General features: G+C 35.5%; 2 protein-coding genes across 6 annotated transcripts in view; one reads left to right on the forward strand and one right to left on the reverse strand.

Annotated features, from left to right (window-relative positions):
• The window catches only part of SRSF11 (serine and arginine rich splicing factor 11), a 43733-nt gene extending 37274 nt beyond the window's left edge, over positions 1–6459 (forward strand). For 3 of the 4 annotated variants that reach the window (XM_042952138.1, XM_042952140.1, XM_042952139.1), the window contains exons 10-13: positions 1607–1696; positions 3855–3950; positions 4346–4484; positions 4590–6459. In XM_042952138.1, the coding sequence (XP_042808072.1) occupies positions 1607–1696; positions 3855–3950; positions 4346–4484; positions 4590–4787 (523 nt within the window). In that variant the 3' untranslated portion in view covers positions 4788–6459. The remainder of the gene's footprint in view (positions 1–1606; positions 1697–3854; positions 3951–4345; positions 4485–4589) is intronic. The other variant, XM_042952137.1, reaches the window with a different exon arrangement.
• Positions 6460–11176: 4717 nt separating this feature from the next.
• Positions 11177–16602, reverse strand: part of ANKRD13C (ankyrin repeat domain 13C) — a 90641-nt gene continuing 85215 nt past the window's right edge. For both annotated transcript variants that reach the window (XM_042952145.1, XM_042952146.1), the window contains one exon: positions 11177–13434. In XM_042952145.1, the coding sequence (XP_042808079.1) occupies positions 13304–13434 (131 nt within the window). In that variant the 3' untranslated portion in view covers positions 11177–13303. The remainder of the gene's footprint in view (positions 13435–16602) is intronic.

The raw sequence follows: 16602 nt of genomic DNA on the forward strand, positions 1-16602 counted from the left end.
GAGGCTTCTCCTTATAGCTGAAAACCTAGATAATAATTTCTTTGTAATAAAATTTCTTAGCTATCCCACTGCCTTCTTTCATTTTCTTCTTTTCACTCAACCCTGCTAAGCATATAGTGCTACCAGCCATTCCTCTGGTCTGCTAAAGAGTTCATGGTAGACAGCCATGCCTTAATTCATCTTTACAAATGTCATTGTCAGCACCTTATAAATATTTTTTAAGAACTGCTGAACCATACTTAGAGTGTCTCATCCCAAGATTTGGAACCAGCAGAAGGCTAAAGTTGAAGGATTCATTAAACATCCTACCTTAACATTTTATTTGGACTTAAACAAGAATCCATTCAGTAGTCTTTTTCATTTAGGGCCAGACCCTTTTAAGTTAATATGTAGTCCTGAGTAACATCTACCAAATCATTGTTTTTGTTTTTTCATTTCAGCCACCTTTAAGGTGACAAGAGAACTACCACATTTTAAAAGTGACTAAATTTTTTCTTCTCAAATTGTAGTTGTCACATAGTTTCACAATGTTTTTTTAGCAACTTTTCTTATCACTTTCTATAATATTTGCCTAAATTTTTAGAAGCAGACCTTTTATTTTAGACTGTTATCCATTTGTATAGTTATGTAATTACAATAATAAAGACAACTGGTATCCAGAAGAATTTATTTTTGGTGAGCATATAACTCAACTGGGAAAGGAGGCTTTGTTACTATATTTTACAGAGTGAGTCATCTTAATGCAATCAATCAAACAAACTTGCGTAATGAAACCTAGATGGTAAAGACTTGAATGAAGAGAGGAGGTAACTCAAGGAAGCAGGGTGACCAGAGAAGGAAAGGAGTGAAATAGAAACTGTAGCATAGGGCAATTAGCTTAGGGGGGAAAAAAAAGAGATACTTTAATGTCTAAAATTATAGAATAGTTGAGGATGGGTATGTATACGTTTATGGGGTTAAAGGACTTGTCATTCAACAAAGACATTGGTTACCTTTTGCCCAGAGTCTTGGAGAAGTTGAGGTATGGTTGTAGCAACAGTCCATTATGATGGGAATTATTTTGATAGCACTGAATAGCCCAGAATATGTAGCAGGAAACAAAAGTAGAAGGTTGGCTTGGTCCATGGTGAAATTAACTAACAACATAGAGTATGTGCTTTAGAATATTGGTAATGTTGACGATTAAATCCAGTGGCACATTGTGGGGTTTGGCTTGATAGTAGAGGACATAGAGCCATGGTGGGTTGGGAAACTGGTACTCAGCTGAGAGAAGAGGTTTGAAGAGCTTAGAAGCAGTTATTAAAACTATTGGTGTTTATTGCCAGAGTATATACCAAGAAATTGGCCATCATCCTTTATTATTTTCTCATCATACAGTCTGTTTTGTTTGTTGGAGAGTTTTATGTGTAATACCAGGAAAATGGGATTTTTTAAAATTTATTTCCTACAAATATGCCACTTGAGCTATTATTCTCATACTGTTTCTATAAGAATACCATTCATTTTTCAGGAATGAGATTAGATTTCATTGTGCTTTTTGTAATGCTATATTAATTTATATTAGCTGACTCTTCTTATGCATTCATAAATTGTGTTCATCTATTAGAGAAAAAAAGAAAGAAGATAAAGAAAAGAAACGTTCCAAAACACCACCAAAAAGTTATAGCACAGCCAGACGTTCCAGAAGTGCAAGCAGGTAAGGTGGCATTAAGAGTTCTTGGCACGTTTTAAAACTTTGTTTGCAAGAATAGTAGACTGTGAGCATTAAATGTTTTCTAGTACATCAGTACATACTTCAGCGTTGAAGTTTTTTTAAGGCAATTTTGAAGAGTAACCTAAAGTTCTGTTTACGTTTTATGGTGTTACATTTGAAATGACATGAAATTCAATTATAAAGGTCAGTTTTTATGTTTGCCGTATACATTTCACGTCCTGATTTGGTTTGCTTGTGTTCTTTTCCTAACAGTTAAGTTTTAATGTTCATATATGCTGAATTGCTACATTAAGTTCATTTTATTATAGTAAGTCATACTTAAAATATCCACATACATAGTGGTTTATTGATAAAATGAGAGGCCATATGATTTGTTCAGAAATCATAGAAAGGATGTACAGAAATACATGTGCAGAATCATAGAAAGTCAAATAACCAAATTTAAATTTGGCAAAGGATCTGAATTGACAATTCTCCAAAGAAGGTAAGCAGGTGTCCAGTAAGTGCATAAAGAGATGTTCAACATGAGCCATCAAGGAAATGCAAACTAAAAACACTTCACACCCACTAGGATAGTCATATTTTAAAAACCAGATGGTAACTAGTGGTTGGTGAGGATGTGGAGAAACTGGAACTCTGAACATTGCTGATATGAATGTAAAATGCACATGGGTGGTTCAGTTGGTTGAGCTTCTGACTTCAGCTCAGGTCATGATCTCACAGTTCATGAGTTCAAGTTCATGAGCCCACATCAGGCTCGCTGCTGTCAGCCTGTCAGCGCAGAGCCTGCTTCAGATCCTCCGTCCCCTCTCTGCCCCTCCCCGACTTGTACTCTCCTAAAAATAAATAAATATTTTTAAAATGGGGCAGATACTTTGGAAAACTGTTTGGCAATTCCTTAAAAAGTTTGAATTTCTTGACACAGCAGTTTCATTCCTAGGGATGTACCCAAAAGGAATGAAAACCTAATTTCCACACAAAAACTTTTGCATGAATATTTATAATAGCATTGTTCATAATAAGCCAAAAGTTAACCCCAGTGCCTATTAACTAACATGGGTAAACAAAATGGTATGTTCATACAATGGAATATTACTCAGCAGTAAAAAGAAAATGTACTGATAGATGTTACATTTTTGTTGCATACATACTATGTGACAAATACAAAACATCTGTCTAGGGTATTTGGAGTTGGGATTACACAGAGCGGTAGCAAAAGGAGTGAGATATACAGACTTGACAAGCTTAATAAATATTTGATGAATGAAAAGTTGTGTGTAATGTTTCTGGTGGTAGAGGTCCCAGGGCTGTAAGAGTCGAAAAGCTTTTTTTAAAAAAAGACAACCGAAAATGTGGGATTTTGATTATTTTTTGTGCCTAAATTATAATAACGGTCATCTTATAAGTCTTAAAAATTTTCAGAACAATGGCAGGCAGAATATTTAAAAAGAAAAGAAAAACCCACAGTTTTAAAGATGGGAAAGGCTATATATATCTTAAAAACAATTGCTCAAAGCAGGGTTGACGGCAACATGATTTGTTGGAATGTGGGGAGTTAGTTTGATCTCTGTTATTACTAACTCTACTCCTTGAATTTTACCTAAAAAAAAAAAAATTGTCCTGGAGTTTATTAGCAATTGACTTTCATATCACAACATACTTTTATATACCTGTTCTAGCCACTGAATTTAAACCAGTTTCTGAACATTTACTTCAGACTTTTTCCTCACGCATTAGAACTTTTGTCTTTAAGAAAACTTAAGGTTTTCTTGAGGACATTAAAGGAAAAGCACACAGTTTGCAAAAACATTGCAGCTGTTTATTATTCGTTTGATTCTTCAGCTCAAAACAGTATTTGAAAATGGGTCTTTTGGAGGCGCCTGACTGGCTCAGTCTGTGGAGCATGCGACTCTTGAAGTTGGGGCTGTCAGTTTGAACCCCACATTGGGTATAGAGATTACTACAAAAAATCTTAAAAAAAAGAAAAAAAAAACTAAAAGAAAATAAATGGATTTTTCATTACCAGAAACTTGTAGGAGTTCATAGTGGAGCTCTCTCATGGGCACATCTGCTATGATGTGCCTGCATATTTTAGATAATACTGTATTTTAAAGTCTAGTTTGCACATTTGTGTTTCTAGAGAGAGACGACGACGACGAAGTAGGAGTGGCACAAGATCTCCTAAAAAGCCTAGGTCACCTAAAAGAAAATTGTCTCGCTCACCATCCCCTAGGAGGTAAGAATATTAGTCATAGGGATCTGTACTTCTCTATATTTCAGAAACTGTTTTTATTTTTAAAATTCTAGACTTTTCCTTCCTTTTCAGGAATTAAAGTGCTTAAGAACATGCTGATCTATTCATTCCCTCCATGCTTGAGACTGTGTTCTAATAAACAGTGTTTGGGAGTGAGCATTTAGACCTGTAACCCGCTTCCAGTCCTCTTGCCTATATTATTTGTGCACAGCTTGTATCCGGTATCTTGAAATTGGATCTTTGTTCTTCGTGTCGTATGAATTCGGGTCAGGCTCACCATCTGAAGAAGTTTAAACTTACTGCTACACTTAAGGGTGAAGCTTCTTGAGTGTTTCCTTTAAAGCATCTTTTTTGAGAATTTTTTGTTGTCATCCTAGACATAAAAAGGAGAAGAAGAAAGATAAAGACAAAGAAAGAAGCAGAGATGAAAGAGAACGTTCAACAAGCAAGAAGAAGAAAAGTAAAGATAAGGAAAAGGATCGGGAAAGAAAATCAGAGAGTGATAAAGATGTGAAAGTATGTTTCCAAACTAATTTACTTTGATACTTAGGGTAGTGCTGGTAATTTTAAGAAGTGGTTTTTCTGTGAAGACGTTTACTTTTTTTATTCTCCTTGGCAAAGCAGGTTACACGGGATTACGATGAAGAGGAACAAGGGTATGACAGCGAGAAAGAGAAAAAAGAGGAGAAGAAGCCAACAGAACCAAGTTCCCCTAAAACAAAAGAATGTTCTGTGGAAAAGGGAACTGGTGATTCACTAAGAGAATCCAAAGTGAATGGGGATGATCATCATGAAGAAGACATGGATATGAGTGACTGAATATGGCCTCCATGGGAATCCAACTGTATACATGCATCAGTGTCATTCCTTTGTGTGATTTCTTAATGCTGTATTTGTTCATCTCAAACCTTGATGTATACAGCTCTGAGTTACAAATGGTTATAAAGCTCCTGATATTGATATTAGTTATTTACATCCAAAAGCTTTTAGAAAATGACACATGAGTAACCAATTCTTGACATGGTGAAATCCGATTGAGTATCCAAGCAGTTTTACTATTCTGGTGCTGCTTCATAACAAAAATGAAAAGCTGCATGCATCTACAGCAGGCATGGATTGTTTATGTTGTATGATCTCCTTTATTATAAGTAAGTTCACTTATAGTATTTCTAGAATTTGATTCATTGCCGTAATAGAGCCATGTAGGGAATGCACTGATTGCATGTTATTGTGGCAGGAATATCCTAAATGTCATTAAAATCCTCCAACATGATGGATCTACTTATGGTCTTGTTTGTTGACATGACAAATTAACATTCTTACAGTTACACCTGAAAATGAACATTTGAAATAGATAATCCTTTAAGCCTTGCGGCTAAATTTTTGTGGCTTTTGTTTAACTTTGAAAGGTTATATATGCACTAACCTTTTTTGATGGCTGATTAGGCTTTAATTACAGAAACAAGATTTCAAATGAAACTGTCTTTGGCAGTGAGTAAATAGCATATTTTGAAGTAGAGTTGTATACTTTTTCATAAGGTGTTTGGGAATTTTTTTTTTCCTGAAATAATTTATTCCACGTCTACATCAGTGAAAACTTCTGCCTATCCTGAGTCCATCTGTAAGAGAAAAGTTATCTCTTGTCCTGATTTTCAATTTTCCACTCTTATTAATTTGTTTTAATCTCAGTGTTGGAAAAAGAGGGTAGTGCATTTTAAATTGACCTTCATATGCTTTTAAAATAAGACAAATCTACTTGATAATGTACTTTTTATTTGATCTCAAGTTGTATAAAACCAATAAATTTGTGTTACTGTTACTGCAGTAGTAATCTTATGCACACAGTGATTCCATGTTAAATGCAAAGTAGTTAGGCAACTGTTTTCTTAGTTACAGGAGTTTCAAGCTTCACTTTTGTGCAGTAAAAACAAAAGTAGGCTACAGTCTGTGCCATGTTGATGTACAGTTTCTGAAATTGTTTTACAAGACTTTGATAATAAAACCCTTAAACTCATGTTCATGTTCCTGTAAAACTGTATTTGTATTTATTTACACTGTTGAATGTATGACATTTACCTCATTCATTTTACAAATCAAGTTCTTTCCCCTTTCAGTCCACATATTGAAATACAGTAATGAGATGAAATCCGTCAGTGTAGCGATTAGTTGCCATCAGAATTGTCAAAGTTGGTTTTATTTCTATCTAAAACAGTCTTAGTGTAATTTTATTTCTCATATTCTGGGCGTAGGAATGGGGTTGAGTAAAGCAGTTAACTTTAGGATAAATGATCCCACCTATATCTAGTAAATTTATATTTTCAGTGAAATATAAATATTTGCCTTTTCTGGAATAGTATAGAAACTGTCAATGGTATGTATCTACTGTAAAATACTAAATAGTATATTTATTCAGTTATGAAATGAGTAGTGTTTGGCTGGCATTAAGGAGAAAATGAGACTTGGAATTGTAGCTTTTTATGCAAGTTTGAGTATAATTTTTTTTAACTTTTAAAATGCCATATAGAAAAGCAGCATTGTTTTTACAGTTTGTAGTAAGTAACTTTTTAAAGATTTTATCAAAGGAATTTTGTCTATAGTGAGTAAAAAGTTCTAGTAATGGTCCCATTGCGTTTTTTAAACACAAAGTTGAAGACAAATGACGTTTGTTTAAACTTTCGAAAACTTTTTTAGTAAGGGTTGAACCATATGACATTGCCATTTTTGTAAGTCAAAAAACAAGTAAAATATTGGCAGTTTCATGTGGTTAAACCTAATAGTAAAACCTGTTTCCTCACTTGTAATCTCTGAATAAAAACAAATATACTAACTTTTCAAAAGCAGTTAAGAAATTTTTGGCTTTAAAATAGTGCCATTGACTTAAGATTCTAACAGTGAAGGGAATCCACACTTCTAGGTTATTCTTCAGTGAACATTTTATGCACAAAGGTAGGGTTGCACTGGGGACACAACCCTTTACCACATAATCAGTTGAAATCAAGTGAATACTGCCTCCACGCTGAGTTATGTTCTGTATTTGGTAGTAAAAATGATTTAAAAATAAAGGTGGTTTTGTTAGAAAAATGTTTGTCCTATTTATTTACTTCAATCCTTCAGGAGTGAATGAGAAGTAGTAGGCTATATGAGAGTCCATTCTTACTTTGGTTTAATTCACCAGGTGGGAAACCTGTTTCTTACCTTCATTTTCCTGTCTAAAATGAGGGTTTTTGCCATTAATTTTGGTAGCTAGAAAAAAATACGCCTAGGTCAGTAAATGGTACCTGCCATTTGATTATGGAGCTTTTCAAAACTGTTCAATAATTAGTTTGGGATAATGTTTTAGCAGAAGCTCTAAGATAAATTGTGTGGAGATAAGGCTTTGAGAAGGCTATGTTTTTCTTTTTGTGACCGGATTTTGGATCACCTTCCTGGTAGCGATAACCTATTATCGAGGTAATAGGTAATAACCTATTACCTGGAGCATAGGAAAATGTTAGGTACTTGGGGAAATCAAACTAGGCTTTCACTGGAACAGTAAAAAACTAATTTTCTTTAACCTTGGTGTTGCATCTTAGAATTGACTAAGGTTCTGTGGTGAGTATCAGCAGGCACAAGCCAACTGTTCCTCTAGCAAAACCAATGCCAGTTTCTCCAGTTGGGCACCAGATTATGTACTTGGGATGTGGTGGGAGGGCATGCTGTTTGAAGATAGACCTTTCAAGCTGGAATTAAGATTTCTGTTCCTTTTGCCTCAAATCTAAGCTAATGAATTTCATCCCTGTTCTAAAATACTTCTCTGTGATCAGGTACAGTAATTGTGTTTATTTTAGCTAACTGTCAGTGTGACAAATGTTACTGGTACTTTTAAGAGTATGTCTATCACTAAGGCTTTATTGACACAAGCAGCTTTTCTAAATGAGACTAATCTGGAGTTGTAGATGTTTGAGATTGCTTTATTCAGTTTTATTTTGAATGCCGTTTTCATTTTATGTCGAAGTCTATGTGAAATACATTTAGACATTCTTTAGCAAAATAATTCATATGTGAACCATGCTAATTTACCAGTGGGAATATTCTAAAGAATATACTTAAAGTGTATTAGTAGATGTTATTGGTAATCAAAGAGTTCACAGAGAAAGGATCTGATAGAACTAATTTTTTTTTTTTAATTCTGTCCTTACAAAAATCGGGGAAGTGATGTTCACATTCTTTTAAAAGTCTTCTGTTGTGAAGGTTATTTTCCCAGGTCACGTCATTAAAATTAGTCCTTTTTTAAAGGATGTCCTTTTTTAAAAAGCTGGTTAGCTAATGTATGATTTGTACATAGAAATTAAAGGTCTAGGGTCACAAAGAATGGGATGATCCAAATGATGCTTAATATTACTTTTCAGTTAGGATACAATGCTATCAATATGCCAGGTGTAAAAACTGCCTGTTTTCATTCACTGTGAAAAGTTAAAATTTGCTTAAGTATCAAGTTTCAGAAGACAGGTATCATATAGGTTAAGAATGTTTTTCTTTTCAGTGTTCAGAGGAGCAGAATCCCTGGAAACAACCTTTCTTACAGAGATTTGACCTTAATTTTGAGGGCTGGTTAAGGAGTCTCAAAGGTGTTTGTTGTCTTTGCAATGCTGGAGATTGAAGCCCCACTGGCAGTCTACAGTGGAAGCTGGATAGTTGGGAGTAGGAGTAAGATGGAACCACACACAGGAGCCAGAGCCCACAAGGGTGGGCTGAAACTTAGGTCCATCAGGTCTTGTTTGCTTCCGACCTCAGTGGCAGGGGTGTCCTGCAGAAACTAGGACCCTTCACGGTCCTGGCTGATAGTCTGAGAAGCTGAAGGAGGATCTAGGGGAAGGTGAGGCAATTGTACGTCCAGCTACTGCCTCATCATCCCAAAGGGGCCAGCTGAGAAGCCACAATGTATATAAACTTCGAAATTTCTGCTTCTGTCCTGTCCTCTGAAATTCCCACGCCACCCACATTCATTATTTAAAATACTAAAGCCAGTCGTTAGCCACCATTAGTGACCAAGAACTCTATGAGAGGTACAGATGATAAAGTGATGGTTTGTTTTTACATTACACTCAGCTTCTACTTTGTTTTCACCTGCAAAGCATGATCAAATTCAGGAAGGATTGCCAAGTACCTTTCTTTAAAGCCCTTAAGAGACTTTATTTCAGTATTTATAGGTGCTGTGGCCAGCGTGAAATTCTAATTTTGTGTACCATAGGTGCCATTGTGGCTGAAAGCACTATTCTAAACTGAGCTGTAACAGTTTTAAAAGTTCATCATTGGAGGGAGGGATGGCTGGGTGGCTCGGTTGAGCCAACAGCTCTTGATTTCAGCTCAGGTCATGATCTCATGGTTCATGAGTTCAAGCTCCACCTTGGGCTCAGCACTGACAGCACGGAGCCTGCTTGGGATTCTCTTTCTTTCTGCACCTCCCCTGTTCTCGGTCTCAAAATAAACATTACACACACTCACACACGCACACACAGTTACAATGTGATACCCTTTAAAAAATTTTTTTTAAAGTTCATCACTGGATAGTACTGTAAGAATGATCACATGATCCGAAAAATATGTTAATACTTGAGATGGTTTGACTAGGACATACTATTGCCACAGATTTCTGACATAAAATGCTTTGCAAAGGTAGTTTCTGCTAATTCATAGTATACAAATGATGGGCTTTTACCAAGTTGAATTTTGTTGTCTTTACAAGTGGTTTAACACTTCCTGTCCAATTATCTCTGGGGCAAGTTTCACCATCAGTCGTCTTTGAAACTTCCTAATTTCAAATATAACAAGTTTGGTAAGGATGCATTTTGTTGATTCTGAAAACATGGTTAAGGTACCTTTTGCTAGAGTTAACAGTAGAGACATACTGTGCCCCATGCTACTCACTCTCAATTTGAAAGACTAGGCTCACAAAAACAATCATTTACCACCATCCCCCAAGGTGTGAATAACAAACTGTACATGAACACCACCAGGAAAACCCATTTTTGAGTGAGTGGGGGGCAACACCAGTTCTAAGCAGGAGAAAGAAACTATAGTTGACAAACAACATGGGTGTGAACTGTACCGCTGTACTTATATGCAGATTTTTTGATATAGTACAGTACTGTATATTTTCTCATAATTTTCTTAATGTTTTTCTCTAGCTTTGTTTCAAGAATATATAATATATATAAGGAACAAAATATTTGTTAATCACCTCTTAGTAAGCCTTCCAGTCAACAGTAGGCTGTTAGTAATTAAATGTGGGGGGGGCGGGGGGGTATCAAAAGTTACATGGATTTTTGACTGCAGGGGTGGGGGGAGGTTGACACCACTAACCTCTGTGTGTTCAAGGGTCAGCCGTTGGTAGTTCTTTGGCTACAGCTGCTATCGGCTTCTTTGAAAATGCGTTCATTTCCAGACCACTGTATGGACCTGCCTCCCCATAATCACAGCATCTGCTTTATGCTTCCCTTTTGTGACGTGTGACAATCCTCTGTATACAAATGACTACACACAGAGGCAAACTGTCTCTAGGGAACAATTTTCTTGAAGACAAGAATCCTATCTCCTCTGATTCTGTACTAGGTGGCAGGAATATTTAGCACTTGTAAAGGGCCATGTCAGGTGACCATTTTACAGTCTCCCAAGTTTAAACAGTTTCTTCAGTCACAGTTGGAAGGCATACAGAATTTTATAGACTTAAAAAAACAAATCGACACAAAATCTAGATTTTCACGTGAGATTATCAAAATATATGGTTTTTTGATCTACTTACTTGAAACACAGCATACATAGCTTCATTAACTGGATTAAAAGGCACATTTTGAAAAGTCTAATATTGTGAAAAGTTTATTTGCATTAATTAACTCCTTGTTTTCACCATCATAAGAGATACATTTGCTTGCCCTCTGTGATCAGATAAAAGACATTTTGGTGGAGTAATACATAATACAGAAATGTAGGCTCGTATCCCACCCAGAATGGGAGATAGTAGGTTGCCCTTTTAAAACCTGGATCAACCCAGAGGGGCTGATCCCTGAAAGACTGGGGATTCTTAACAAAGACTGAAGAATTCTTAAACAAAGTCTTTCCTGATTGCTTCATTAAATTTGAACTTTTTAATTTTATTTTTATTTAAATTCATGTTAGTTAACATACAGTGTAGTATTGGTTTCAGAAGGAGAATTTAGTGATTTATCACATATATAACATCCAGTGTTCATCACAACAAGTGCTCTCCTTAATATGGGTGCCCATCACCCACTGAACTTTTAAATAAGCTTCTATGAGAGAGTAAAAAAAAAAAAAAATTTGGAATGGATAATCTATTCTTTATGAAAGAAGAAGATAAGAGTTAAAAACAAAATCCAAGTGCAAAAGTTTTCAGTAGTCTTCCTACCTCCAGTGTACCCCAGCAAAATATTCACAGCTTTTAGGAGCTTGATAAATCCCAAGCTGCAATTTACCATGTTTCTTATCCACTAAGTTGTCTGTACGTATGAAAAAATCTGCAGTCTACTCCTGAAGCATACCATATTCCCACAAAGCGAGGGAGCCTAAAAGCAACAGTGCCCACTGCTGTTCAGTGTCTCACACCTCATATAATCACCGACAGGATAATTCAATCTCCAAGTCACTTGATCAACAAGCATTCCCAAAATAATAGGGATCAACTTCTATTCAATAAACCTAATCTGGGTTTACCAACTTTTTCCACAAAATTCAACAGACCCACACAAGGTAGTAATTGGTCTTTGAATTTTTAACTATGATTACTTCATTATAAAATGTATTTAATAAAATGTCAACATATGCAATGTAGTATGTTTCAGCATGGAAGATGCAGCTTTAAAGATGTTTATTATAAAATTTTCTTATGGTTGATGCTTTGGATTTTTAAATAAATCACCTCTTCAATAAAAGTCTCTAAATTCATTCAAATTAGTTAAAATCCTGGAAAAAGTTTAAACTATTTGGTCATTCTACAAAATTTGACAGATGCATTCTGACACATTTATCAGTACATATTTAAAAAACATTTCTTTAAGCTCTTTAATACAGCATAACATTTTATGACTGTAATACATTATTCTCCCTAATTTATTTTCATTCTTGGACCTTCAAACCATCTTGGAATAAATATGAAAAATTTTAAATGCAAAAATGAGTAACGCATGATTTCACTTCGGAGATTAATTAAAATCAATAAATATTTTCTTGTGACTTAAAAAAATAAACAGTAGGAATTGTCGATCCTGTGTACATTTCTGGAATTTAGCCTGTAACAAATATTGTTAGCATATAAAATGTTTTTACCTTACTTTGAAAGCATTAAATATGTAGGGACGTCCAAAATATGTGGGTTGTTTTTTTAAAACTGACACGAATGCATCCATGTTCCATTAAAAACAAAACAATCAGAATGATGTGCAGTTATTAGGAAGCAAGTTTAAAAATTTGTGGAGTATTTTTAAAGTGCTGAGATTTGGAAGAGGAGTATCTTTAAGCATGCTAACCACACCTTATCATGAACACAAAAAGGACTTTTAAACTCAAGTTTAGAAAAAAAAAATTGAGGTTCTATGAAAGGAAGATTAGTAACAAACATTTTCCATTGAAGAAAGAATTCAGGTAAAAACAAATAGCACCACGATGAATTGCACTAAGGTGCTAAAGGAGGTACCTTATTCCCTGCAGAGTGAACGCTCCTTCTGAAATGTATTGCAACATATAAATGCAATTGTTTAATGGTTACCATTTGGTTCATTCATCTACAGAAAACTGCATTCCTTCTAGTTCATTATATTGAACAAACATTCAAATTACTGAACTATACATAATGTTACATAGTTTACATTTTATGAAAACAAAGCTTGAAGGAGTATTTATAAATATCACCTTGAATATAAGATGACAAGTTTAAAAGGGCTTCATATCTCTTAAGACATTTAATTTATGTTAATGGTCCAGGAGTGTTTTAGATATAGATATATTTATATGCATATATATTTCAACAAGAAGTGTAAAAATCTTTAAAAACAAATCACAGCACTTAGAGCTGTTTTACATAAGAAGTACTCAGGGTCATTAAGGTGTCAAACTATTACACTTATAATATGTATATTTTTAAAAAGACTGAAAATGGCACATCAGGAAACTTGCTGAAATTCTTTTTAAAGGCCCATTTCATCATATCATTTTACTGATGTGTTGATTCAATGTAATTCCCTTTTCTCCGCTGAATATTTGTCCCTTCTATTTGGATTCACTTCTGGGGTCTCTGTATTCTCCTGCTTTCCTTGGTCAGATGACATCATTTTCCATGTCAGTTAAAGATCAGGAAAACGGCTTGGGTCTTCCTTATAGTCATCAGGTATAGTAAAGATGGAGCCATCAAATTCATCATATCGAAACTCCTGAAAAGTCACAGTGGCTGTGATCGTAGGAAACACGGGAATATCTAGAGAGAACAATCAATGATAACATTGTAAAATAAAGTGATCATCTATTTATACACTGTAAATACTATTAGAGATATCCATACTCCTTCAAATGTAAAAAAAGCATTATTCAAGGAACTGATAAATCCTAAAATATGTCTAATAGTGAGTGTGTCTAGTTTGGAGAAGGGTTTCTATTGGTGAAAAGAGAAACACACCAAGGCATCAAGAATCACACCAAAAACACAAGTTCCCATTGCTTCCCAGTCTTAAAACTGTAATGCCAGACTCCACCGGTCTTTTTATCTTTTACTTGGGGCAAAGAGACAGAAACATTTGCACTTTTTGCATTCTGGCATCTTTTCTTCTTCTTATAGCATAGATGCTATTCTTAATCTGAGCTGATTTATTATCATTCTAATACAAAAGAAATACATTAGTCCCTTTTGTTTTAAAATACTGACTACAATCCATCATTTAAATATATGTGATAAAAAATCCCATCAGAATTGGAATAATTGGGGTAAGAGTTCTGGACCTTTCACCAAAGCCCTGAGGTATGAACCATACAGTTAGTTGTCTAGAGGGGGAAAAAAATCCCAAGTAGAGGGAACAAGTCCAAAAGCCCTAAAAAAGAAAGTGTCTGGTGTATCCTGGGAACAGCTAAGAGACCAATGAAGGGAAGATAAGGAGGAGATGAGGTTAGAGGAGAAACAGGGACCTAGATCAAGTGGGTTTTAGGTCCAGAAAAAGTCTTTGGCTTTTACTCTCCATGAAATGGGAAACCAATGAAAGTTTGTCAGCAGAGTAGTAACGTGCTTTGGCTTATGTTTTAGCAGATGCAATGAGAATATAATGTAAGGTGACAAGAGTAAAAGGAGAGATGTGCTCCAGAAGCAGCAGCCAGACAGGCAGGAAGAAAATCAAGAGAGAATTCTATCAAGTCAGAGGAAATCTGAAGAAAAACTATCATTGATTCAGACAGGACTCTACAAAAATAGAACACTACAGATCCTGGAGAGATTAAGAAGGATAACGGAAAAGCATCCACTAGATATTTATATTTAACAATATAAATATCAATAATAAACATAGTAAGAGTGGAAGAGATAAAGAAAACCTGCAATGAGCTGCCGGGTTGTTTCTAGTTGGGGCTTTTACAATCAATTCAACCCGTAAGGCGTGATCCAGCTTTTCCACCTCTGCACAAACATTTGGTGTTGTCACATGTTTTATTTTAGCCATTCTGTTAGGTATGTAAAGTGATACTTAATTTTAATTTGCATTTCCCCAATGGCTAATAATACTGAACGTTGTTCATGCACTTGTTTTCCGTTCATATATCCTCTTGGATGAAATGTCTGTGTCTTTTGCCCTTTTGTAATTGGCTTGTTACTGATGAGTCTTAAAAGTTCTTGTGGGGGCGCCTGGGTGGCTCAGTCGGTTGGGCGGCCGACTTCGGCTCAGGTCATGATCTCGTGGTCCATGAGTTCGAGCCCCGTGTCGGGCTCTGTGCTGACAGCTCAGAGCCTGGAGCCTGTTTCAGATTCTGTGTCTCCCTCTCTCTGACCCTCCCCCATTCATGCTCTGTCTCTCTCTGTCTCAAAAAAATAAATAAACAAAAAAAATTTTAGAAAAAAAAAAAAAGTTCTTGTGTTTTCTTTCTTTTAACTGGGTATTTCACAGAGCAAACAGGCTTTACTTTTGATAAAGTCCAATTCATTGATTCTTCTTTCTATGGCTCATACTTGTGGTATGAAGTCTAAGAACTCTTTGTTTAAACCTATATCTGTAAGATGTTTCTCTTTATTTCCCAGAAGTTTTACAGTTTTACATTTTACATTTTAATTCAATCTCTGGTCCATTTTCAGTTAATTTTTATATAACTACAGGACTCAGGTGGAGGTTTCCGTTTTTCCTTTGGATGTCGAATTGCTCCTGCATCATTTGTTGAGAAGGGTAGCTTTCCTCCATTGAACTGCTATTGCATCTTTATAAAAAATCAGTTGTGCATATTTATGAAGGTCTATCTCTGGATTCTTTGTTCTGTTAAGTTGATTTATATATTTATCCCTCAGCCAATACAACACAGTCTTGGTTACTATAGCTATATACTAAATATTGAAATTGAGTAGACTAATTACTCATACTTTATTCTTTTCAAAATTGCTTTGGCTATTGCTGTGCATTGAATTCTTTCCCCTCCAAAAATCTGTGTTCCAGTCCTAACTCCTACTATCTCAGAATGTGACCATTTTTGGAGACAAGGTCTACAATTTGCAGAAGTAATCAAGTTAAAAGTCATTAGAGTGGTCCCGAATCCAATATGGCAAGTGTCCTTACAACATGGGAAAGTGTGAAGACATACAGCAAGAACATTCGTGTGAAGATGAAGAAAAAGACTGAGGTGATTCTTCTCTTTGTATATGGCTTCTTCAGCCAGGTACTGATTATATATAACTAACTTATCATAGTCTCCTGGTGTCATCACTTTAGCAGTTCAAGTCAAGTAGAAAAACTTCGCCTCCCTTTATGTCCCTTCACCTTCTCCCATTTACAATATAACTATAAGTAGAAAGTAACCATGGAGATAAAAAGTAGACTTTCAAGTAGCCTGGCTATGAAAAGCAAAGATTAAAGGCAAGTGCTGGGTACGACAGAGTTCAAGGGTTTGTTTTATATTTTACTTAGTTGGTTGAAATTTTTTTTCTTTTCTTTTCTCTTTTCTGTTATTAATTTATTTTTGAGAGAGAGAAATGGCACAAATGAGCAAGGGGCAGAGAGAGAGAAAGAATCCCAAGCATGGAGCCTGAAGCTGGGCTCAAAGTGCTCACCCGATGTGGGACTCGAACTCACAAACCGTGAGATCATGACCTGAGCTGAAGTCCGATGCCTAACCTATTATGCCACCCAGGCGCCCCAGTTGGTTGAATCTTAAAAGGAGATAGATCTGAACAAAGTCTAACAGCTGAGAGAGAAAAAGCAGTAAAGAAGAGAGTCTGAATATAAAAGAGAAATAGGGGGGATTGACAGAGCAAGCTTTTTAAAAGAGATGGGAGGAAAACAGATCCATAGTACAAATGGAGAGATTATTCAAGCTAAAAAGAGAGGCACCACTTCCACTGAGACAGCAAAGATAAAGGAAAAGATGGGACTTGCCGCAAAAAAAAAGTCTGTATGGGGAGTGG

This window comes from Panthera leo, chromosome C1 (assembly GCF_018350215.1).
Source record: "Panthera leo isolate Ple1 chromosome C1, P.leo_Ple1_pat1.1, whole genome shotgun sequence".
Classification (NCBI taxonomy): Eukaryota; Metazoa; Chordata; class Mammalia; order Carnivora; family Felidae; genus Panthera; species Panthera leo.